This window comes from Acinonyx jubatus, chromosome E4 (assembly GCF_027475565.1).
Source record: "Acinonyx jubatus isolate Ajub_Pintada_27869175 chromosome E4, VMU_Ajub_asm_v1.0, whole genome shotgun sequence".
Lineage (NCBI taxonomy): Eukaryota > Metazoa > Chordata > Mammalia > Carnivora > Felidae > Acinonyx > Acinonyx jubatus.
This window is the reverse complement of record NC_069395.1, coordinates 46,473,544-46,499,483: the sequence shown is the minus strand read 5'-3', so window position 1 is coordinate 46,499,483 and position 25,940 is coordinate 46,473,544. Positions and strand designations below refer to the sequence as shown.

Sequence of the window (25,940 nt, the reverse complement as noted above, 5' to 3'; positions counted from 1 at the left end):
TAAGTTTTCTTTCATTCATAAGTTAATAGTCTTAGTAAAAATAGTCTGAACTTCAATATTCAGTTGAATCCAGTTCAAGGATTAGTTTGCAAAAGTTTACTCATTTGTGGAGTATAATCTAGGGCTGTAGGGGTTCATTTTTGAATATTGATTAATGATTCTCTTGGGCATTTCCTAAGTAGGCCAGGTAGTTTTTTAATAAGTTGAAATTGATGTGAAGAATGTTGCTGGTTTTCCTTCCTGAGATTGAACAATGTACTGTTTCTATAGGACTTAATTATTTCATAAATGCATAAGAGGATGAGAAGAATGTGAGCAAATTTTATTCAGCCTTTTCTAGGTAGAAGAGAAGCAAGCACTAGACAGTTAATTTTGAGAAAATTCACTTTCTTGGTCATTTATAAAAGTAATAGTAAACCTCATTTTATAGTTTTAGTAGGTCTGTCAAATACTTGTTAGTTTAGTAAGTTAGAATGAAATGTATTTCTGTATACTGCATGATAAAACTAGGTTTTTGTAAGCATATGGCAGGTTGTTTCCTCCATACAGTCCCAACAGTTTGATACCCCAGATATAAGCACCTTTTTTCCCCTATGTTGATAACTGTAGCCAGCCATTTGTAGGCTTTCAAGCACATACATAATAGAAAGAATTATAGAGGAAAAAAGGATCTGCAAAACTCTAACCATGCATAAATAAATTGTGTTCTGTATTGTGGTGGGTGTTTCATGTATCAACATTATATTGGTGCTATTTTGAATGTGATCAAAATTCTTAGCTTAAAAAGAATCAAAATCTAGCTTAAAAAGTTAATTCAGCATGAAATGAGAACTTAAAGTTTACTTAGAATTTGAATTTAACTGTTAAATTTGGAGTTGAAGGTTTTACATTATTACACAAGGTACTTTTTTTCATATTGTTAATCGTGTGAAATTAGTCTGTTGTAAAGTTCTTCAAGGAATAAGCTAGGATTCAGTATTTCAGTTGCTAATGGAATTCTTTTCTCTCACATAAGTTATGAAATGTTACAAGATAATGTTGAAGGATATCGTCGAGAAATAACATCCCTACATGAGAGAAATCAGAAACTTACTGCAACAACTCAAAAGCAGGAACAGATTATCAACACAATGACGCAAGATTTGAGAGGAGCAAATGAAAAGCTGGCTGTTGCAGAAGTGAGATCAATTTCCCTCATCTGATTTGCATTGTAAATTGCATTTGGCATGTGTTTTTTAGTTATTACTTTGATTCCACTGGTTGATATGATACAGGTGTTTGAGAGGTTTATGGATTTCAAGTCTACTTATTTATTAGAAAGAGAGTGCACGTGTGCTCAGGGGAGGGGCAGAGAGAGGGAGAAAGAGAATCCCGAGCAGGCTCCGTGCTGCCAGCATAGAGCCCCGTATGGGGTTCGAACCCACAAACTGAGATTATGACTCAAGCTGAAACCAAGAGTCACACACCCAACTGACTGACACCCCGGCTCCCTGATTTCAAATCCTTATTAGCATAGTTTCTAAATACCTAGTTGTGCATCAGTTTAGTGATTGTTTCTATCAAAACTAAATGGGGAAAGAAATTTGTTTTTCTGGACTAAGATTTCTTTACAGGTCTTCCATTTCATACTAAATTTGTAAATCACTGTTTCTCTAACAGACAAATGAATATTTCATTCATTCTTGCTCATTTGTGACAAAAATATAAAAATCTTATTAGCATTAAATTACATTTCTGAATTTCAACATGAATACAAATATCTACTAGAAATTGGCAGTACTTTTCAACTATACTGGATTCTTGATGATGAATTTCTATTTAATGTTTTACTGTTCTGTAAAGTTGTCTCACAACTTTCTGATCATTGTGAGCTAGGTGCACTTGTCCCCCATTTTAGCAGTTGAGAAACAGACTCAAAACTTAAATGATTTCCTGTTTGAGATAGTCGTGAGAGATGGGTTGGTTGGGACTTATACCTAGGTTTTCTAATTCTGTTGGCTACATCCCTTCATTTTTATGTTTCCACTCATTTGTGGGGAATGGACAGCATCACTTTTTCAAACTGGGAGAGTAAGTTTTATGATTGCTCGTTTATGATTTATGGTGTAGTTATGAATACTTTGAGGATATTTGTTTTCAGAGCACCCTTCCAAATCTCCTGAGACTCAGAGTGTACTCTTCATGAGGCAGAAAAAATGGAAATAAATCCGTCATCATTCTCAAACCAGATACTTAGAAACCAAGCTTTGATTCTAAAACTTGCATAATTTAATAATATATAGGTATGAATGTAGCAAACTTTTGCAATTTTGTTTTACTCTGATGTTTTAGATTTTTTTGTTGGCTGTTTCAAAGTCTGATTTGTTAAGAGCAGAGAAATCACTAAGTATTTGTGGTAATTGCAAGATTTTTTTCTTTGGTCTATTGATATTCCCATAATTTTTGCTTCATATTTTAACACCTGAAAATTAAGAGTTATAAATTCTTATGTAATGAATAAATGTCCTCGTCTCTAATTAGCATTAAGAAATAACAATGAGGGGGGTGCCTGAGTGACTCAGTTGGTTGAGCAGCCGACTTCGGCTCGGGTCATGATCTCACGGTCCGAGGGTTCTAGCCCCGCGTCGGACTCTGTGCTGACAGCTCAGAGCCTGGAGCCTGTTTCAGATTCTGTCTCCCTCTCTCTGACCCTCCCCTGTTCATGCTCTGTCTCTCTCTGTCTCAAAAATAAATAAACGTTTAAAAAAAAAAATTAAAAAAAAAAAAGAAATAACAATGAGGGATCTTTTAAATTTTTTCTTTTACTTGCCTCAAGGTAAGAGCAGAAAACTTGAAAAAGGAAAAGGAGATGCTTAAATTGTCCGAAGTCCGCCTTTCTCAACAAAGAGAGTCTTTGTTAGCCGAACAAAGAGGGCAAAACTTGCTGCTGACTAATCTGCAAACGATTCAGGTAACCAAAAAACAAAAAAAAAAAACACCTGTAGAAAAAAATGTTCTAGTTAAATAAGTAGTTTTAACATTGCATCCTCTCAGGTTCTTAATTAGAACATTTTTCTGTCACTTTTGTCATGCATTATATAAATAAAACCTTGAAAGAGAACTGATTGAAACCATGCATTTAACAGTTTTCACCCTCAAATCTATATTTAGAGAGTCCTGTGCAGTTGAGTTGTTTACAAGATTAAATTTTTGTTTTTATTTTTTATTTTAAAACTTCAGGAGGTCTGAATGACTATTGCAATATGTCTCTTTTCCTTTATTAAGTAGATATTTTAATACGAAAAATGTCAGAAGACTTTTTTGGTAAATGTTCTAGATTTTAATTTCTTCATGTAGAAATGGGTTGTAATGCTCTATAGCCTTTCATTTTCTCTGTATTACTTTTTTAATTTCTTTCTTAAGCATAACCAAAAAAAATCTTTTTTTACCTTAGGGAATATTAGAGCGATCTGAAACGGAAACCAAACAAAGGCTTAGTGGCCAGATAGAAAAACTGGAACATGAGATATCTCATCTAAAGAAGAAGTTGGAAAATGAGGTGGAACAAAGGCATACACTTACTAGAAATCTAGATGTGAGTCTGTTAGTGTTATGAATTTCTATAGATTGTTTATTTCTGGAAATGAAGCTGGTATGTAGGTACACTGCCATTTCCTGTTGAAGCATGGTTTTGAAGAAGCTGTTAGTTTTCCTTGCCTCCTTGTGTGCCTAATAATTTTTGGTTGGGTGCTATATATTGTGAGTTTTATCCTATTGGGTGCTGGATATTTTTATATTCCTATAAATCCCGTGTTTTTTTCTGGGATGCAGCAATTGAAAATAATTTGATTCTCTTGAGTGTTGCTTTTTATGATTTTTTAGGCAGGTCCAAAGCAGTGCTCAGTCTGTAACTAATTATTCCCCACTTTTGAGGCAAGACTTTCCTGTATACTAGTCCCAGTGTCCCGTGAATTATGAGTTTTTTCATTCTGGCTGCTGGTAATTGGCATTATTCCTGACTCTCTGTGAACACCAGACACTCTTCACTCAGTCTCTTTGGATGATTCTTAAGCCTGTCTGGGGTAATTTCACATGTATGTACTGATGACTATTTTGTTGAATATTCAACAGGGATCCTCTGCAAATCTCTTGGGTACTGTCAGTGCAGCTCTCTGTGATAGTCTATCTTAGGAATTAGGAACTAATTTAGTCTTCCTGTACTCTCAGTTATGTGTTCTCAGTTCAAGGAGTCTGCTTGCTTCTGCCTTATTTCCCTTTCCCTCTGTCAAAGGCTGAACACACAGGAAGCTAACGAAATTACAGGGCTTGATTCTTTTGTTTCCTGTCTCAGGTATCATAGTTCTTTTTTTCAGTTATTTCAGATGGGAGGATGTATCTGATTTCTGTTACTCTATGTTGGCCAGAGTTTAAAGTGTTTTAAAATGATAAAGTGAACCTCTAGTTGCTTACCTGAAAGATAGTGTTTGTAGGGTTAATGTATCTTTTCTTCTTAGGTTCAACTTTTGGATACAAAAAGACAACTGGATACTGAGACAAATCTTCATCATAACACAAAAGAACTATTAAAAAATGCTCAAAAGGAAATTGCTACATTAAAACAGCACCTCAGTAATATGGAAGTTCAGCTTGCTTCTCAGTCCTCACAGAGAACTGGCAAAGGTAAATACACTAATAAATAAGTAAAGTGATAACAAAGTACTTTTTGAGGCTCATAACATACCCTGTAAATAAATACCCTATGTTCTTTTTGGATAATAGCAAAAGAGGAAAAAAAAAAACCTTTTACTCTTCATATAGAAAAGCTGTTTTAGGCTTAAATTAATAAATTTGCAGACTCAGAAGACTGGAAATAGTTCTGCATGGCACCTGACCAGTTTTCCAGTTGTTGAAACCATTTATTGATACTTGTAAAATGTTTCTTTTGAGGAGGATTAATACTTAAATCTTTAACTCTCCCGTGTTGAATCTGTAATAAGGGTCACTTGCAGAAATAATTCATTTGTTTGGTCTCTTTTAGAGTAGTATTCATAATCATTGCTCATTGATAGCCTTAGGTAAAAGATTTGTTTCATTAGATTTTGCTTCTTTTTGTGAATGTACCATTTCAAATGCAAAGCCTTTGGTCCAGGTAATCTTAAGAAAAGCATAATATATGTACATGTGTAAATATATGATACATAAGTGGATGTGTAATTATCCAATAATAGTCCATATTGATACATCACATGATAAGAAAACATCCTTTTTAATCTGTAGTTTCTTCCTTTTCCATGGATTTTAGAATGAAAATTGGACTAAATAATTTAAGATTTAGTGTTTTAGAGTAAACAATGTTAAAAAAGTAAATTAGTAACCTGGTAATATCTTCAAGTAGCTTCCTCAGTTTAGCTCAAATGTTTATTCTTCTCTTTTAAATATCTTCATTGTAATATTTGTAATGGCAGATTTCAAATATTTGATTTTTTGAAGAAGAAATAATATTCTGGAGAAATACCTGTTTTTATTTTGGTATTTAGTGTGTGTTGAAATACACTTTCAAGATAAGTACTTTTACATTTGAGCCTTAATCCTAATTTCACAAACTCTCTGATAACAGCCATTTAAAATGTTAGTTTTTAAGAGAGCTCTTAAATCTTTTAGGTCAGCCTAGCAACAAAGAAGATGTGGATGATCTTCTGAGTCAGCTAAGGCAAGCAGAAGAGCAGGTGAATGATTTGAAGGAGAGACTCAAAACAAGTACTAGTAATGTGGAACAGTATCGAGCAATGGTTACTAGTTTAGAAGAATCTCTTAACAAGGAAAAACAGGTATATTCAATTTTAAATTTAATTTGAATGCACTTTTTTTTTAATGTTTATTTATTTTTGAGAGGGAGATAAGAGTATGAGCAGGGAAGGCAGAGAGAGGCGGAGGGGAGACACAGAATCTGAAGCAGGCTCCAGGCCCTGAGCTGTCAGCACAGAGCCCAACATGGAGCTCGAACTCACAAACCATGAGATCATGACCTGAGCCCAAGTTGGACGCTTAACCAACTGAGCCACCCAAATGCCTCTTAACTTTTTTTTTTAAATAAAAGCCTGCTGTGTGTAAGTACTATAGTAAATATGAGTTTGATGGATATCATTGTGTTTACCTTTTAAATCTAAAAAATACTTCAGTCTAATAAGCCAGATAAAATAAACACACAAAATTGAAAACTGATAAGCATTGATATTTTTTTTAAGTTTTTTTTTTAATGTTTATTTATTTTTGAGAGAGAAGAAAGAGAGAGAGAGAGAGAGCAAGGAGGGGCAGAGAGAGAGGGAGACACAGAATCAGAAGCAGGCTCCAGGCTCCAAGCTGTCAGCACAGAGCCTGACATGGGGCTCGAACCCATGAACTGTGAGATCATGACCTGAGCTGAAGTCGGATGCTTAACTGACTGAGCCACCAGGCACCCTGTTAGATTTTTTTTTTTTTTAATACAAAGCAAATGTTAATTTTAGTACTTGTGAAGTTTAGATTTAGAGAAACTAATTGTATAATTTTAGATGTGTATAATTTTTGTATTCTATTACCTGGATGGTGGTACAGGTGACAGAAGAAGTACGTAAGAATATTGAAGTTCGTTTAAAAGAGTCAGCTGAGTTTCAGACACAGTTGGAAAAGAAGTTGATGGAAGTAGAGAAGGAAAAACAGGAACTTCAGGATGATAAGAGAAAAGCCATAGAAAGTATGGAACAACAGGTAAATTAGATTATTAGCCATATCAATCTTTGTGTGTGTGTGTGTGTGTGTGTGTGTGTGTGTAAGGATTTGAATTAAGTAGCTTATTAGTTACCATCCAGTTCATTTCAACTGATACTGAATGGACACATATTTAACAATTTTAGTTGTATGTTTTACACTGCTTTGTAGGTCCGTATGTGTTTCCTTTTGAGTATTTTAGACTACTTTATGGTAGTAGATATCAGTGCTGTTTTTTTGTTGTTTTTTTTTTTTAATTTTTTTTTTCAACATTTATTTATTTTTTGGGACAGAGAGAGACAGAGCACGAACGGGGGAGGGGCAGAGAGAGAGGGAGACACAGAATCGGAAACAGGCTCCAGGCTCCGAGCCATCAGCCCAGAGCCCGACGCGGGGCTCGAACTCACGGACCGCGAGATCATGACCTGGCTGAAGTCGGACGCTTAACCGACTGCGCCACCCAGGCGCCCCATCAGTGCTGTTTTTTACAAGCCTCTCTGCCTGAGCATTAACTTTTGCAGATGTTAGTAAGGAGTGAACATAAGCCTGTGAAATTTGTGCAGTATTACCTCAAGTTATCTTTTAAATTTAGTAAGTCTGTTTGGGCCAGTAGGATTTTAAAAATTTGTCTTTAAAATAACCCTGGTTATTTTATTAATTATTACAATAATTGTCTTGCAGTTAACCCTGGTTTTAATGTTCTTCTGATTTAGTTATCTGAGTTAAAGAAAACACTTAACAGCGTTCAGAATGAAGTACAAGAAGCTCTTCAGAGAGCAAGCACAGCTTTGAGTAATGAACAGCAAGCCAGACGTGACTGTCAGGAACAAGTAAGTGTTGATCATGTAGCCAGTTATTGAGAAAAGAGGTTTTTGTTTTGTTTTGTTTTAAAATTTTTTTTTTTCAACGTTTATTTATTTTTGGGACAGAGAGAGACAGAGCATGAACGGGGGAGGGGCAGAGAGAGAGGGAGACACAGAATCGGAAACAGGCTCCAGGCTCCGAGCCATCAGCCCAGAGCCCGACGCAGGGCTCGAACTCAACGGACCGCGAGATCGTGACCTGGCTGAAGTCGGACGCTTAACCGACTGCGCCACCCAGGTGCCCCGAGAAATGAGGTTTGATCCTAGGGAGCAGTTCTTGGAGTATCTTACTGCATCTTGAGGATTGGTAAACCGTACAGAAACACAGTTATTTTCACCATTGTGGAACTTGCACTAAGATCAGCTGAAAAGTGTATGTGACGACTAAAAGCAAATAGTGCAATAACCATTAACAAAGCAATCTTGACAAATGGGGAAAAATATAGAAGTACGAGTAGTAGTAAAACTGAAATAGAATGGGAAGACGTGTAATGTTCTCATGTTTCAGTAGTATATGAACAGTCATTTGATTACAGTTCTTTATTGCTTATATATGGTACGTACATGTATGAAGATTACATCAGAAGTGGAATACAGGGGAAAATACTTCAAAGGTAAATTAGACAAAAATTATCCTTGGCTTATTGCCAAACAGTGTAACATTGCAAATTAAAAGAATGTATCAATAATTTAATATTAAAATAAATTATTCTTATTTCCTTTTGTTTACTTTAAGTTTGTGTTTATGTATGTGTATGCACATGTATTTTACATATCGGAGTTGTTCTTAGCTTTTATTTTATAAAGCCTGTTGCAAATTGTTGTATCATCTTCATAAGTTTCATTTTGAACAGTTCTTTCATATTTCTTCCTTGTTTTGAGTTTTTTTTGTTATGGTGGTTGTTTTTTCTCCAAATTTTTATTTAAATTCCAATTATTAACATATAGTGTAATATTAATTTCAGGTGTAGAATTTAGTGATTCGTCACTTACATACAACACCCAGTGCTCATCCCAACAAGTGCTCTCTTTAGAGCATTACCCATCTAGCCCATCCCCCACCCCTACCTCCTTCCATCAACCCTCAGTTTATTCCCTATAGTTAAGAGTCTGTTTCTTGGTTTTCCTCCTTTTTTGCCTCCTGTGTTCATTTGTTTTGTTTTTTAAATTCCACATATGAGTGAAATCATATGGTATCTGTCTTCTTCTGACTCTTTCACTTCGCATGATAATTTCTAGCTCCACCCACATCATTGCAAATGGCAAGACTTCATTCTTTTTTGTGGTTAATATTCCATCGCGCGCGCGCGCGCGCACACACACACACACACACACACACACCCCCCCCCCCCCCCCCCACCTTTTCTTTATCCATTCATCAGTCAATGGACATTTGGGCCCTTTCTGTAATTTGGCTATCATTGAAAATGCTGCTATAAATATTGGGGTGCATGTGTCCCTTCAGATCAGTATTTTTATATCTGTAGATACAAAAGGTATTTATAAATATCTTGTAGTGGTGTAGTTACTAGGTCATAGGGTTGTTCTTTTTTAACTTTTAAGGAACCTGTACATTTTTCCAGAATGGCAGAATGGTTGTACTTTTCCATCAGCAGTTTAAAAGGGTTCCCCTTTCTCCTCATCCTCGCCAACACCTGTTGTTTCCTATGGTGTTAATTCTAGCCATTCTGACTGGTGTGAGGTGATAGCTCATTGTAGATTGGGGTGTTTTGTTTTGTTTTGTTTTGTTTTTGAGAGCGAGAGAGAGCACGCAAGCCAGGGAGAGGGGCATTGGGGAAGAGAGAGAATCCTAAGCTGGCTCCAGACCCAGGATAGAGCTGGACGGCAGGGGTCAATCTCAGGACTGTGAGATCTGGACCAGAGCCAAAATCAAGCACTTAACCTACTGAGCGACCCAGGCTCCCCATCATTGTAGTTTTGATTTGTATTTCCTTGATGACGGGTGACATTGAGCATCTTTTCATATGTCTGTTAGCCATCTGGCTGTCTTCTTTGGAAAGTGTCAATTCATGCTCATTTCTTCACTGGATTATTTGTTTTTTTTTGGATGTTGAGTTTGTTCTTTATATATTTTGGATACTAACGCTTTATCAGATACGTTCTTTGCAAGTATCTTCTCTCATTTTGTAGGTTACCTTTTAGTTTTGTTTATTGTTTACTTCATCGTGCAGAAGCTTTGTATTTTGATGAAATCTGAAAAGTTTATTTTTGTTTCTGTCTCCTTTGCCTCAGGAGACATATCTAGTAAGAAATTGCTACAGCCAATGTCAGAAGAGGTTCCTGCCTGTTCCTCTAGGATTTTGATGGTTTCTGGTCTCACATTTAGGCCTTTTATCCAGTTTATTTTTGTGTTTGGCATTAAGAAAATGGTCCAGTTTCATTCTTTTGCGTGTTGCTGTCCAGTTTTCCCAGCACCATTTGTTGAAGAGACTTTATTCCTTAGGATATTCTGTCTTACATACGTCTGGGTTTTATTCAGTTCTGTTGACCTATGTGTCTGTTTTTGTGCCAGTACCATTATGTCTTGATGACTATAGCTTGAAATCCAGAAACGTGATGCCTCCAGCTTTGCTTTTCTTTTTCAAGATTGCCTTGGCTGTTTGGGGTCTTTTTTAGTTCCATACAAATTTTGGGGTTATTTGTTCTAGATCTGTGAAAAATGCTGCTGGTATTTTGATAGGGATTGCATTAAGTGTATAGGTTACTTTGGATAGTATAGACATTTTAACAATATTTGGTTTTCTAATCCGTGAGTGTGGAATGTTTTTTCTTTTTGTTGTCTTCTGTTTCTTTCATCAGTGTTGTTTGGTTTTCTTGTTTTCACAGTACAGATCTTTTACCTCTTTGGTTAGGCTTATTACTAGATATCTCAAGGTTTTTGGTATAGTTGTAAATGAGAATGATTCCTTGATTGGTCTTTCTGTTGCTTCATTATTGGTGTATAAAAATACAACAGATTTCTGTACATTGATTTTGTATCCTGAAACTTTACTGAATTTGTGTACCAGTTCCAGCAATTTTTGGGTGGAGTCTTTTGGGTTTTCTATATAAAATATCATGTCATCTGCAAATAGTGAAAGTTTGACTTACTCCTTGCCAATTTGGATGCTTTTTATTTCTTTTTGCTGTCTGATTGCTGTGGCTGGGACTTCCAATACTATATCTTAAGTAACAGTGGTGAGAATGGACATCCGTGTCTTGTTCCTGACCATAGAGGAAAAGCTCTGTTTTTCCCCATTGAGGATGATATTAGCTGTGGTTTTCGTATATGGCCTTTGTTACGTTGAAGTGTGTTCTCTCTGTCCTTACTTTGTGGAGGGTTTTTATCATGAATGGATGTTACACTTCATCATATGCTTTTTCTGCATCTGTTGAAAGGAGCATATGGTTTTTACCCTTTTATTAATGTGGTGTATCACATTGATTGATTTGCGAACACTGAGCCACCCCTGCAGCCCAGGAATAAATCCTACTTGATCACAGTGAATGATTCTTTTAATGTACTGTTGGATTTGATTTGCTAGTATTTTGTTGAGAATTTTGCATCCATGTTCATCCAGGGGTATTTGCCTTTTTTAATGAAGTCTTTGTCTGGTTTTGGAATCAGAGGGTAATGCTGGCATCATAGAATGAGATTTGAAGTTTTCCTTCCATTTCTATTTTTGGGGACAGTTTGAGAAGAATAGGTATTATTAACTCTTCTTTAAAAAAAAAATTTTTTTTACATTTATTTATTTTTGAGAGTCAGAGAGACAGTGTGAGCAGGGGAGGGGCAGAGAGAGAAGGAGTCACAGAATCCAAAGCAGTCTCCAGCCTCCGAGCAAGGTGTCCGCACAGAGCCCATCGCGGGCCCAAACCTACAAAACATGAGATCGTGACCTAAGCCGAAGTCAGACACTTAACTAACTGAGCCACCCAGGCACCCCGTTATTAACTCTTTAAATGTTTGGTAGAATTCCCCTGGGAAGCCATCTCGCCCTGGACTTTTCTGTATTGGGAGATTTTTTATTACTGATTGAATTTCTTTGCTGGTTATCAATCTGTTCAGGTTTTCTGTTTCTTTCTGTTTCACTTTTGGGAATTTAATCTTTCTAGGAATTATCCATTTCTTCCAGGTTGCCCATTTTGTTGGCATATAATTTTTCATAATCTCTTAAAATTGTTTGTATTTCTATTGTGTTGGTTGTGATTTCTTTCATTCATGATTTTATTTGGGTCCTCTTTTTGATAAGTCTGGCTAAGGGTTTATCAATTTTACTAATTTTTTCAGAGAACTAGCTCCTAGTTTCATTGATCTGCTCTGATATTTTTTTGTTTGTTTCTCTGTCATTTATTTCTGCTCTTTATTAATTTCCCTTCTGGCTTTGGGCTTCATTTGTTCTTCTGGCTCCTTTAGGGATAAGGTTAGGTTGCATTTTTGGGATTTTTCTTTCTTCTTAAGATAGGTCTATATTGCTGTGTACTTCACTTTTATGATTGCTTTTGCTGCATCCCAAAGATTTTGGATCATCATGTTTTCATTTTCATTTGCATCCATGTATTTTTTTATTTCTTCTTTAATTTCCTGGTGGACCCATTCATTGTTTAGTAGGATGTTCTTTAAATTCCATGTATTTGTGGCCTTTCCACAATTTTTTCTTATGGTTGACTTCAAGTTGCATGGTGTTGTGGTTGGAAAATACGCATGGTGTGTGGTGGTGTGATCTCAGTCGTTTTATACTTGTTGAACCCTGATTTGTGATCTAGTGTGTGATCTGTTCTGGAGAATGCTCCATGTGCACTAGAAAAGAATGTATATTCTGCTGCTTTAGGATAAAATGTTCTGAATATATCTGTTAAGTCCATCTGGTCCAGTGTGTCATTTAAGTCATTGTTTGCATGTTGCTTTTTGCTTAGATGACCTGTCCATTGATGTAAGTAGTTAAAGTTCTCTATTGTTATTATATTATTATCAATGAGTTTGCTTATGTTTTTCATTAATTGTTTTATATATTTGTATGCTGCCATGTTGGAGGCATAAATATTTACAATTGTTAGATTTTTTTGTTGGATAGTCTCCTTTATTTTGATATAGTGCCCTTCTTCATTTCTTGTTACAGTCTTTGGTTTAAAGTTTGGTTTTAACTGATACTGATAGAAGTATTGCTATTCCGACTTTCTTTGGACTTCCATTTTCATGATAAATGTTTCTCCATCCCCTTACCTTTCAATCTGCAAGTGTCTTTAGGTCTAACATGAATTTCTTATAGGCAGCATATTTCATTAAATAGATACAGCATAACTTCTAAGTATTTTATTTTGGTACATTTAGATTTTTAAAGAATGTAATGTGCATCTTTTCAGAAAATACTGACTAGCCTTATGAGTTTTTAATCTTGTGTCAATGGGGAAATAATTTCTCACAGGCTAAAATAGCTGTGGAAGCTCAGAATAAGTATGAGAGAGAATTGATGCTCCATGCTGCTGATGTTGAAGCTCTACAAGCTGCCAAGGAACAGGTTTCCAAAATGGCATCAGTCCGTCAGCATTTGGAAGAAACAACCCAGAAAGCAGAATCACAGTTATTGGAGAGCAAAGCATCTTGGGAAGAAAGAGAGAGAATGTTAAAGGTATTATTATACATCATGATAGAGTATTCTGGAGAATTTAAAGGTATGGGGGTTTTTAAATATACATTGATTGGAAAATCTGCTGTTATTGTTTTTTATTTATTTATTTTGAGAGAGAAAGAGAATAAGCTGGGGAGGGGCAGAGAGAAAAGGGGACAGAGGGTCCAAAGCAGACTACTTGCTGACAGCAGAAAGCCTGATGTGGGGCTCAAACTCATGAACCAGGAGATCACGACCTGAGCTGAAGTCGGATATTTAACCAACTGAGCCACCCAGGTACTCCAGAAAATCTGCTATTATGATAGACTCTTGTTTACAGGATGAAGTTTCCAAGTGTGTGTCTCGCTGTGAAGATCTAGAGAAACAAAACCGATTACTTCATGATCAAATTGAAAAATTAAGTGACAAGGTTGTTGCCTCTGTGAAGGAAGGTGTACAGGGTCCCTTAAATGTCTCTCTAAGTGAAGAAGGAAAATCTCAAGAACAAATTTTAGAAATTCTCAGGTAAATCCAATAATATTCTTAATGCTTTATTTTGTGGTATACCAAGCACTGTGTCATGTAACTATAAATGCATAAATTAGGGAAGTGGGGGTTATCTGCTATTTATTTATAAAGCTCATTCCATTCCTGTTGGCCAACAAACCCACTTCTACCCTATCACCACTTTTGACATTTAGACATAGGCTAAAGATATGACTTTAAGTTGAATCTGATAGTAAGAACTTGAGCGAGTTCTTTGAAAAACTAAATGCCTTTCAATTTTTTTTTTTTTTGATGTTTATTTTTGAGAGAGAGACAGACACAGAATGCGAGTGGGGGAGGGTCAGAGAGAAAGACACAGAATCCAAAGCAGGCTCCAGGTTCTAGCTGTCAGCACAGAGCCCAACCCGGGGCTCAAACTCACAACCTGTGAGATCATGACCTGAGCTGAAGTCGGCTGCTTAACCAACTGAGCCAGCAGATGCCCCTCAATTATTTTTTTAAAGATACACATTTCTGAAGCCATTGTCTATAATAAAAAGCATCTCTTGTTACTTATTAATGAAAACATGTAAAAACAGTTACTAAAGTGAATAGATTTGTCATCTTAAAGATTATTCAAGTTTTAAAATGTTGTGTTGGTGGCATTTTTTTTACTCAAATAAAATTTTATATATTCCTGTAGATTTATACGACGAGAAAAAGAAATTGCTGAAACCAGGTTTGAGGTGGCTCAGGTTGAGAGTTTGCGTTATCGTCAAAGAGTTGAACTTTTAGAAAGAGAGCTGCAGGAACTGCAGGATAGTCTCAATGCTGAAAGAGAGAAAGTCCAGGTATGTATCCCAAGCTTTAAGAAAGCAGTTATTAAATCAAGAGAGCACATTTCAGTTTCTTGAAACATAAAATTTAATCTGAAATAAGCGTTTTTCCTACACTCTCAGATTATTAAACGTTATTAAATAGTGATACAGTGTAATGGTAAAAGACTAGTGGCAATCAGACTGCCTAGTTTAAAAAAAATTTTTTTAATGTTTATTTCTGAGACACAGAGAGACAGAGCATGAGTGGGGGAGGGGCAGAGAGCGAGGGAGACACAGAATCCGAAGCAGGCTCCAGGCCCCGAGCTGTCGGCACAGAGCCTGAAGTGGCGCTTGAACTCATAAACTGTGAGATCATGACCTGAGCCGAAGTCGGTCGCTCAACCGACTGAGCCACCCAGGCGCCCCTAGACTGCCTGGTTTTAAATTCTAGCTTCATACCGTTAGATGTGTGTCTTGGGTATGTTATTTTCCCTGCTCTTAAATTTTCTCATCTGTAATATTGGGATGATAATAATAAGGATTAAGTGAGTTCAAGTACGGGAAGCATTTAGAAACATGTCTGGTGCATGGTGAGTGCTTAAGTAAATTTCAGTTCTCTTTTTTATTATTATAGTTGTCATATGTATGTCAGTAGTTATTCTGGGATAAAATTGTGGGTAGAAACTGCTACAGAACATTTTTTCCTCAGCAAGGGAGCAAAAAATAGTCAAAACTGTCAACCAAGAAAGGAAAAGAAGTTGCTGAGGTGAATGGATGGTCACAGCAAAAGCTCAACTCCTTAACCCACGCTACCACCCAGAAGCTTACAATTGCATGTGCTCATTCTAAGGAGATTCAATAATAGAACTTCACATCTGGAAGGAAGGAAATTATGACCTTTACTCATTTATCTTCTTTTAAATGATAGTTGGAATGGCTGTTAGACAAAAGCCATCCAACCCCAGGGGAAAGTGAGTAGATTTATGGGGTTTATATTTTCATACAGAAATGAAAAGTTTCAGAATTATATCTTGACAAAAACCCATTCAAATATATCTCGTAATATATAAAACCCTCCAATCAGTGGCATTAACATTTGGAGGAAAAAAAAGCAGAATCAGGATTTTTAAAAAGATGGCATATTCTCTCAGTGTTCCTTCCGGCAAATAATACTAGAAAATGCCCAACCAACAAAGTTAGATGGGAGAACCAGCTTTTACATACAATCGAAAGAGTCAAGAAATATCACACGTTGTATAAAAAATAATACCCAAACATGAACAGTGTAGGATGGTAACCCTGTATCATAGCTTTTTTTTATGCACACTTTTTTTTTGACTATATTAAAAGGCAATAGTCTGACAATAAAAAGGCTGCTTATGAAATACTGTTATATTAAACTTTACTTACAGGATGTTAAATCCTTAGACGTAAGGATTTAATTAAATTAATGGAAACATCAATTGCTCTTCAGATTTGAGAGTTGCTGCTTCAAAAGGTGGTTTTATACGAACACTGAATTAAAAGAAACAAAAAAACTTTAGAACACAATGAATTGCTTTAATTTCAGTATGCATCCACATCTCAGCAATCAGTGGTCCTGAACAGAAAAGTGGAAAACGACAGCAATTTGCCAGGAAATCAGGCCTACCAATATCAGGGATCTGCTGTGTGCACGTTCTTTCTTAATCTCTGCTGAGAACCATGAGAAGCAGCAGCACCAAAAGCAAAGTATGCACCGAATTCAGGGTTCTTTTTGTTCCATTTGTCAGATTGCAAACGAGACCCAGATGGATTGCAAGGATCAATTTTTAAAAGCTAACGCAATTCTAGGAAAAGAAAACAACTCATTCAGGGGGATTGTGTGTGCTTGTAAGTGTCTTCTGTGGCCTTTCTCCAAGTTTAACCACCAACAAGATTGAGGGCTGGCAGGTTTGAGTACCCCTGGTGACTGTTACTTTCACTTTGTCAAAACCTGAACTAAAAAAAATCCACATCATTTGGGGCACCTGGGTGGCTTAGTCGGTTGAACATCTGACTTCAGCTGAGGTCATGATCTCATGGTCATGAGTTCGAGCCCTGCATTGGGCTTGCTGCTGTCAGCCTGTCAGAGCAGAGCCCACTTCAGATCCTCTGTCCCCTCTCTCTGCCCCTCACCCACTTGCGCTCTCCCAAAAATAAATATTAAAAAAAAAAAAAAAATCCCACGTCGTTTAATAATGAAAGCCAAGTACGGCAGGGCTGAGGATCCGATATTCATTATCAAGCTGGTGGAGAGAGAGTAAATGTGGTTCCAGTACTACACAAGGGAAGTCTGAAATTCTCTCCAACCTTACCTGATGGCTTCTAGCCAAAGCAAGGAAGTGTCATGGAAGGTGTTCAGTGGTGATAGTGTAAAAATGCACTTGAGGAAGAGGAAGGAAAACACAATCCTCAGTTAAGGTTGGGGAGAAGATATGGGGAAAACCCTGAATTTGTCCCCAAAGGCCATTTTCAGAGGGGATTAGAGGGGGTGCTGTCTATGCTTCAGTCACAGGTGGTAGTAGAAAGTGAAGAAAGGACAATGGCTTGGAAGTGGGGGGGGGGGGGCATCATCTAAGATTTTAAAAAAGAAACCAGAGATGCAGCTAGAGCCCCCTCCCCCACCACCGCATATAGCAGTAGTCCCACAGGCTCCGACCTGAAACCCCCACTCCTCTAGCAGGTCACCCCAAGCTGGAGGGCTGTTGCAGGCCATGTAATCAGCAGAAGGTGATTGTGTGATATGTCTTTTCACAGTTGAGTTAGATGGGCCCCACCGGTTACGATTGGAATCAAAGTATACTTTCTTGATCCCAGAAGTTCAACTATGTGGACAGTGGTTATGTTTGACAGGATTTGTTAGAGCATAACATATGTTTCAAATGGACAAAAAAATTAGAATTGCTTACAGTATCTTAAGATAAATTGCTTTTGAATGGGAGTTTCCCTTTTAGTACTTTGAGATCTACAAGACATATCTAGAAAATTAACTACTGTGAAAAACGAAGACTGCTTAAATCAAGGCGGCAGGGCGAGGAGGAGGAAGGCCTATGGTTTTTCTTTTTGATTGACTGCTATAACACTATCCTTTGACCCGAGCCATAGCTTTAAAAATGGTGAGGAAATAAAGTAACATGTAAAAGATTAATAATTACACCCAATGAGAACAGAACAGAGAAGTTCGTCACCGTTGAAGAAATACTCAGTATTTCAAACCAAAAGTGATGAAACAAATATTCAGTATTTCAAAACCAAAGTGATGAAACAACTGAATGAAATGAAGAATTTCTAAACAGTGGGGAACATGGTGGAGGGGGAATAATATCATTTTAGAACTATTAATAAATTCAGTATACCAAGAAAAAGAATAGAGAAAGATTAATAGATAATAGAGATCTGGATTAATGTTTTTACCCAATGTTAGAACTGATTATTTATTAGTGGGATTTTTATCTTTTTGTTTTCATCCCTATACTTTTAAACTTGTAGTTAGCCTGCATCACAGAAAAATAAACATGTACAACTTTCAAAAATTTCCATTTAAAAGCTGACATTTAAATCCTTTTCACTTTTTGTAGGAAAGATTAGAACTGGTAGGAAAAGATAAGTCTTCACCTACCGTTGGATATTGGTATACACGTGTGTTTGAAATCTTTAGGTAACTGCAAAAACAATGGCTCAGCATGAAGAACTGATGAAGAAAACTGAAACAATGAATGTAGTGATGGAAACCAATAAGATGCTAAGAGAAGAAAAAGAGAGGCTAGAACAGGATTTACAGCAGATGCAAGCAAAGGTTTGGAACTTCCTAATCAAGAGTAAACACATGTCATTTTTAATAATGTTAGAGTTTTTACATCAGATGTTCAAAACAATACTGGCACTATTTTCAGGTAAGGAAACTGGAGTTAGATATTTTACCCTTACAAGAAGCAAATGCTGAGCTGAGTGAGAAAAGCGGTATGTTGCAAGCAGAGAAGAAGTTACTAGAAGAAGATGTCAAACGTTGGAAAGCACGTAACCAGGTAAATGCAATTAAACATGGAGGTGTTGATTTTTTAAATAATAGGACAACATTTAAGAGGATGAGAAATGGCTAATTTATTTCTTTAAATTCCAAATTTACGCTTTTCCTGTATCTCTAAAATATTTTTGTACATGAAAAAAATGAATTTATCTAGCTGATTGAAGCACTTTAAAAAGACTTGTTCACTGAAAACTTTTTGGGGGGACAAAACTGTATAATTTTGATTAGAGGGTTAGAAACTCCAGCTCCATATTTAAACAAAAGATTGGAAATCTGCCTTGCCAGATAGTAGTTATGCAATTTGTGAGAGTTCCTTAATATTTCCGAGCCACTTTTCATTTTACAAAAAGTTTAGTAAATGTAAAGCAGTTCACTTAGCACCTGGCTCCTAGAAAATGGTCTAGAATAGTAATTGTTATGATCTGAATAGGGTTATAGAATTTTAGAGCCCGTTTTTTCCTGTTTTTATCACACAAGCAATCTGAAAAATAAGAAAGGAGGGTGATCTTCCCAAATCTAGATGTGTTCCTGGTAAACTTCACTGCACGCTTTCCTGACTCAATGGAATCAGTTAAATTTAGTTTATTTTTATTCAGTTGTAATGATTTATAGACATTTTTTCCTTGTAAATGTCATTTTAATGAAAGTGGATATTTAATATTAAAAGCTTATAATTTCTTTAGATTCATTTATTTGACTTGTTTGTAACTATTTTGAAGTATTTGTTTGCAGTTATAAAAAAATAATGCATAATGACGTTTATTTCCCTTTCCCATTTTGGCTAGGGACTTTAGGTAAATAAACTAAACCTTCAATCTTATTTTATAGTTTGGTACTTGATCACCATGTATAAGACAGCAAACATAATTAGATATGCTCCTATTTTATTATAGTACATTAGTTTCATAAAACCTATATAACCATATTATGCGTTTTTGCTATTCTAGCATCTAGTAAGTCAGCAGAAAGATCCAGATACAGAAGAATATCGGAAGCTCCTTTCTGAAAAGGAAGTTCATACTAAGCGTATTCAGCAGTTGACTGAAGAAATTGGGAGACTTAAAGCGGAAATTGCAAGGTATATGGAAAGAAATCTTAAATTGTATATTAATATATGAAATCTTGAGTTTATTTCTACTCTTTATATATTGACTGCCCAAGTGCTTCCTGAGTTAGAAAGAATGAAAAGTGCAGCAGCCTTTACATGTGGCTTTCCCTTTATTACTTTATGGAGCCAAGCAAGCAGTAATTTAATTTTATGCCTTTATGTATATGATTATTACTTTTTAAAAATCTACATTTTTGGTATGAGTCTAAACCTAAACGTATTTATTTTCTTAACAGTTGATAACTTTTGCAAGCAGGTTTTACTTCTTTTGGTTAGCATTTATTTATGAGTATTTTGAAAGTGTTTAATAAAGAAAGTTTTTAAATAAGAAATTTTTTAAAATGAACTTAAGGGGCGCCTGGGTGGCGCAGTTGGTTAAGTGTCCGACTTCAGCCAGGTCACGATCTCGCGGTCCGTGAGTTCAAGCCCCGCGTCAGGCTCTGGGCTGATGGCTCTGGGCTGATGGCTCGGAGCCTGGAGCCTGTTTCCGATTCTGTGTCTCCCTCTCTCTCTGCCCCTCCCCCATTCATGCTCTGTCTCTCTCTGTCCCAAAAATAAATAAACGTTGAAAAAAAAAATTAAAAAAAAAATAAAATGAACTTACAGTGAACTGGTGCCTTTTTAAAGTTAAGAAATTTAAAATTAAAATTAATGTTTCTGACACATTTTTTAAGTTTAAATTTTAGTGTTATTTATTTATGTTAGCTCCTACTTCTGTAATACTTGAGAGCTTACAGATTTTTCTCATGTATATTCTTTTGTTTTATAGCAGTCTGGCATTTTAAGTAGGAGAGATAATAATTAGTACTTAATGAGGAAACTGAGTTTCAGAAAGGTACCCAAGGTCACAGGTAGTAGTTGTTAAACCCATACTCTTAATTCAGGTCATGTGATTTCAGATTCAGTTTGATAAAGTACAGGGGTTTGCAGACTATAACCTACATGCCTGTGTTTGCACGGCCTGTAAACTGAGAGATTTTCACATTTTTAAAGTACTGTAAAAAAGGAAGGACATGTGACAAAGACTACACGTGGACTACAAAGCCTAACATATTTACTCAACACCCAATGTAGTAGAAATTATGTATTTTAGTATCAGGCAGAAGTGGATTAAAATCTGTGTACTAACATTTGATTATTTTCTCCTTTATTTTTTTGTTTGTTTAGATCAAATGCATCTTTGACGAACAACCAGAACTTAATCCAGAGTCTAAAGGAAGACTTAAATAAAGTAAGAACTGAAAAGGAAACCATCCAAAAGGACTTAGATGCCAAAATAATTGACATCCAGGAAAAAGTCAAAACTATTACTCAAGTCAAGAAGATTGGGCGTAGATACAAGACTCAGTATGAAGAACTTAAAGCACAACAGGATAAGGTATTTTGAAGTAATTTTCTTTATGTTTGTATGTTTGTATATATAATTTTTGACATACACAACTTTGTTTTATACGCTTTTACTCATGTAATAAGTTTTCTTTATAATTTTTATTTATTGGTTTTTAGATTCTGAACATAACTATAAGTTTATATATGATTATTTGGTTTAAGATATCTCTTTAATTTGCCTCAAGTTACACTATAAATTCATGAAGAAATTTTAGTAAATGCTTTATTTTAGTTCAGTGTTCCAACTTCACATATTGTCCTTTTTCAGACCTATTCTTGTAACTTATTGCTGACTAAAATTGTGTATATAAAAAATGATAGTTCTTTATAATTAATCAGACTTTATTACAGTTTTACATAAGTAATGTATATTAGCCACCTATCAAAAGGAATTGTTTAGTTCTTGTAACATTTTGAATCTGAATTAATTCCCAGAAGTAAAAACAAACGTATGTTAACTTAATTATATATTTAGCACCTGTTAGATTTGAAAATCCAAAATGCAGGATGCCTGGGTGGCCCAGTCGGTTGAGCGTCCCTCTCTCGATTTCGTCTCAGGTCATGATTCCAGGGTCATGGGATTGAGCCCCATGTCACGCTCCATGCTTAAGATATTCATTCATTCACTCATTCATTCTCTCTCTCTCTCTCTCTCTCTCTCTCAACCCCCTCCCTGTCCCTCTATCCCTCTCCCTGACCTAGACTTGCACATGTGTACTCTTTCTCTCTCTCAAATAAAAAAATAAATAAAATGTAAAAATATCCAAAATTATTACCCCTTAGTATTGACTGCATTAGCACTTGAGTGCTTTTTCACTTAATGCGTTATTGTGAAAATATATTTGTATGTCAGAGATCCATCGATAGTGCAGCATCATTTTGACTAGATGGCTTTATCCAGTTGTATAGAAGACTCTAACTTGCTTAACTAATACGTCTTACTTTCAGACATTAGAGTTATTCCATAGAAAATTCACTTATGAATACCTTTTAAGATAAATTTCTTTTCGTGGTTGTGATTATTACCTTAGATGAACTTTTGGAAGTGGAATTATTGAGTATAAATGTGGAAGTATATTATTACTGTTTGTCATCTTAGGCCATGGAGACCTCGGCTCAATCTTCTGGAGACCACCAGGAACAGCATGTCTCAGTCCAGGAAATGCAGGAGCTCAAAGAAACCCTCAATCAAGCTGAAACAAAGTCAAAATCACTGGAGAGTCAAGTAGAGAATCTGCAGAAGGTATGACTGAGAGTAGTGAAGAGTGTATGTGTCCCTAATTGTTTCCTTCTTAAATACTTGAAATATGTGTTAAACACTGACAGTTTCTCTTGTCATATGGAAGCATTTTTATTATCTTTTTTATGGATATTTATCTTTTATACATGAATGATGTATGTGTAAATAGTATCTAATCGTCTTCAGGTATCCACTTGAATGGTTTGACCACATTTTACATTTATATTTCCATTTAATCTAAATAAGGAAATTAATAAGTTTTGCATGTTAAGTCTGCAGGGTGTACAGTTTATATTGGTATAATTGAATTACATGAATACTTTGCTTTCCTTTAAAAGACATTATCTGAAAAAGAGACAGAAGCAAGAAATCTGCAGGAACAGACTGTGCAGCTTCAGTCTGAGCTTTCACGACTCCGCCAGGATCTTCAAGATAGAACCACACAAGAGGAGCAACTCCGACAGCAGATAACTGAAAAGGAAGAAAAAACAAGAAAGGCCATTGTAGCAGCAAAATCAAAAATTGCGCATTTAGCTGGTAAATTTCTGTATATGCTAGAGTTTGAACTTAAATATTAGGTTGATTTCTCTTAGACACAAAATTAGAACAGTCTTAATTTTCAAATGATGAGGCTGTCCCTGATCTATTTATGAAGTTTCTCCTAATTTTTGGCTGGTAATAGGAAGTACTGTGGTCCTTCTCCTTTATTGTGTGTCTGTTTCTGCCATCTGTTGGCAGATCCTTTGGGTCCGCTGTGTGCTTTGTCAAGAGGCCTTCTGTAAATTCCTAGATAGCATTGGCTCTTACTAGCCCAATGATTTTTCTGTGCCTTACTTTTCCGGGGGCTCCTCCAGCCCTTTGTGGAGAATATCATGTCCGATTTGTGAAGGACTCAGTGCTGGAATGCTTGGGAACTAATTGCACTTTGCTTGCTGTTCTGCTTAGTGGGTAAATAAAATGCCCAATCATCTGGGTTTTATTGTAAGCAATTTTTTTAATGATCTGTAATATAGTGTCTCAGCAACTTATTTCATTAAAAAAAAGTAAAGTTACCTGATTATTTTTAAGTATGTTATAGGTTGTATGAAATGAAAATTTTGGAATTTATAACCTTGTATTTTAGTAATGTATTGAAATATTAAAAGCTATATTTATAAAAGGACTTACACTGACTACAGTTTATGCTGTATCCTTTATCTTTATGAGATCTTAGAGATAGTTACACATTTTTATGGTACAGTATTTTTTATATTGGAGTAGTAAATATAGATCTATGTAGATATTTATTTATTCAGATGTATTGTGTATTAGAATTAATTGTAGATGTTAAAGCTAAAGAATAGAATCTGATACAACCTTTGTGTACCTATGAAATGCGTAAAGGTTCTTTACTTCCATTGCTTGATTATAATAATAGAATCACGTGATTTCTTCTTTAGGTGTAAAAGATCAGCTAACTAAAGAAAATGAGGAGCTTAAACAAAGGAATGGAGCCTTAGATCAGCAGAAAGATGAATTGGATGTTCGAATGACTGCTCTTAAGTCCCAGTATGAAGGTCGAATTAGTCGCTTGGAAAGAGAACTCCGGGAGCATCAAGAGAGACACCTTGAGCAGAGAGATGAGCCTCAAGAACCTACTACTAAGGTAGTTAGCTAATTCTGTGTAAATGACAAATCATTTTGTCCTTGTACATTGTGCTTGAAGGTGTCTGATGATTTAGAGGCCTTTATCAGTAAATTTTGGCTAAACAAAGTATACAGAGAGAGTTAATAAAAGTAAAATATTTTGATGGCATTGTTTAGTGAACTCTTGTAGCGTAGACAAAATAATCCATAATTTTCTTTTTATAGGTCCCAGAACAGCAGAGGCAGATCACATTGAAAACAACTCCAGCTTCTGGTGAAAGAGGAATGTGAGTTTTAGTTCTGTCACAGTTTACCTGTTTTTATTTCTTTTAAAGTTCAGGCAAGAGTTAGTGATCTTGGAGGAGAAAACAAATCTATATTATAAAATTATGTACTAAAGAGCTGTTTATCTGTACAAAACTGCATCCTGTAGTTGCAACTCTTTTTTTCCAGGACTCTTGTTTTCAGCATCCTTTCAGTCCTCTCAGGTAGACCTTTGTGACAAAAGAAACAAGATTATCTTTTATCTTTTAGACTTCTGCAAGGCTACTGATATTCTCTGTGATGTTCTGTGATAACAAATTTCAGAGGCTAGGCTAAGACCTGAGTTCAGTGACAAACAGAACATTATCAGGATGCACGATCGTAGAGCATTTACTGTAGTTTTTAATGCTTAAATTCAAAACTTTTTCACTAAGACTTTTGAAACATTTAGTGAACAAAAAATACAGAATTGCACTCTATAACTTTTTTTCTTTTTCAAGGTTGCCAAAAGTACCCAAAGCAGTGTTAGGAAAAACTGAATACAGGGTCTGAGCTCATACACAATTGTACCTGCTAAACACTCACTTGAGGAAACACATAGTGCTCTTTATTATTATTATTATTATTTTTTTTTTTTTAATAACAGCTTTATTGAGATAAAATTAAACCCCACAATTCACCTACTTCAGTGTACAACTTGGTGTTTTTTGTTTGTTTTTATTCTTTTTAATTCCAGTGTAATTAATATACAGTATTATATTAGTTTCAGGGATACAATATAGTGATTCAACAATTCTCTACCTTAGTTATTCATCACTGCATAAGTGTACTCTTCATCCCCTTCATCTGTTTCACCCTCCCACCCTGCCACCTCCCCTCTGGTTCTCTATATGTAAGAGTCTGTTTTTTGTTTGTCTCTATTTTCCTTTGTTCATTTATTTTATTTCTTAAATTCCACATATGAGTGAAATTATATGGTATTTATCTCTCTCTAGCTGACTTATTTCACTCTAAATCCATCCATGTTGTTATAAATGGCAAGATTTCAGTCTTCTTTATGGCTGAGTAATATTCCACTGTGTATATATACCATATTTCCTTTATTCATTCATCTGTTGATGGATAATTGGGGTGCTTTCATAGTTTGGCTAATGTAAATAATGCAGTAAACACAAGGGTGCATATATCTTTTCCAATTAGTGTTTTCATATTCAGTGGGTGTAAATACCCACTAGTGGAATTACTGGATCATATGGTAATTCTATTTTTAATTTTTTGAGGACCCTCCATATTGTTTTCCAGAGTGGCTACACCAATTTACATTCTTTTTTTTTTTTTTTTTTAACATTTTTTTATTTTTGAGAGACAGACAGAGCATAGTCAGGGGAGGGGCAGAGAGAAAGGGAGACACAGAATCCAAAGCAGGCTCCAGGCTCCAAGCTGTCAGCACAGAGCCTGACACGGGGCTCGAACTCACAAACTGCGAGTTCATGACCTGAGCCATTGTCGGATACTTAACTGACTGACCCACCCAGGCGCCCAGTTCACAGTCCTATTGGCAGTACATGAGTGCTCTCTTTTCTCCACATCCTTGCCAACTCTTGTTATTTTTTGTCTTTTTAATACTAGCACTCAGATTTGTATGAGGTGATATCTCATTTTGATTTTGATTTCTATTTCCCTGATGATTAGTCGTGTTAAGCACTTTTTCATGTGTCTGTTGCCATTTGTATGTTTTCTTTGGAGAAATGTCTGTTCTTCTG

The 25,940-nt window shown here is 35.7% G+C and overlaps 1 protein-coding gene across 2 annotated transcripts in view; it reads left to right on the top strand.

Annotated features, from left to right (window-relative positions):
- TPR (translocated promoter region, nuclear basket protein) overlaps positions 1-25,940 on the top strand; it is a 65,348-nt gene that overhangs the window by 17,779 nt on the left and 21,629 nt on the right. For both annotated transcript variants that reach the window (XM_015063270.3, XM_015063269.3), the window contains exons 19-36: positions 1,016-1,178; positions 2,816-2,950; positions 3,434-3,574; positions 4,494-4,659; positions 5,641-5,807; positions 6,574-6,726; positions 7,440-7,556; positions 13,016-13,219; positions 13,539-13,723; positions 14,388-14,535; positions 18,182-18,319; positions 18,417-18,548; positions 19,498-19,628; positions 20,826-21,036; positions 22,147-22,290; positions 22,626-22,824; positions 23,727-23,932; positions 24,139-24,200. In XM_015063270.3, coding sequence (XP_014918756.2) covers positions 1,016-1,178; positions 2,816-2,950; positions 3,434-3,574; positions 4,494-4,659; positions 5,641-5,807; positions 6,574-6,726; positions 7,440-7,556; positions 13,016-13,219; positions 13,539-13,723; positions 14,388-14,535; positions 18,182-18,319; positions 18,417-18,548; positions 19,498-19,628; positions 20,826-21,036; positions 22,147-22,290; positions 22,626-22,824; positions 23,727-23,932; positions 24,139-24,200 — 2,802 coding nt within the window. The remainder of the gene's footprint in view (positions 1-1,015; positions 1,179-2,815; positions 2,951-3,433; positions 3,575-4,493; positions 4,660-5,640; positions 5,808-6,573; positions 6,727-7,439; positions 7,557-13,015; positions 13,220-13,538; positions 13,724-14,387; positions 14,536-18,181; positions 18,320-18,416; positions 18,549-19,497; positions 19,629-20,825; positions 21,037-22,146; positions 22,291-22,625; positions 22,825-23,726; positions 23,933-24,138; positions 24,201-25,940) is intronic.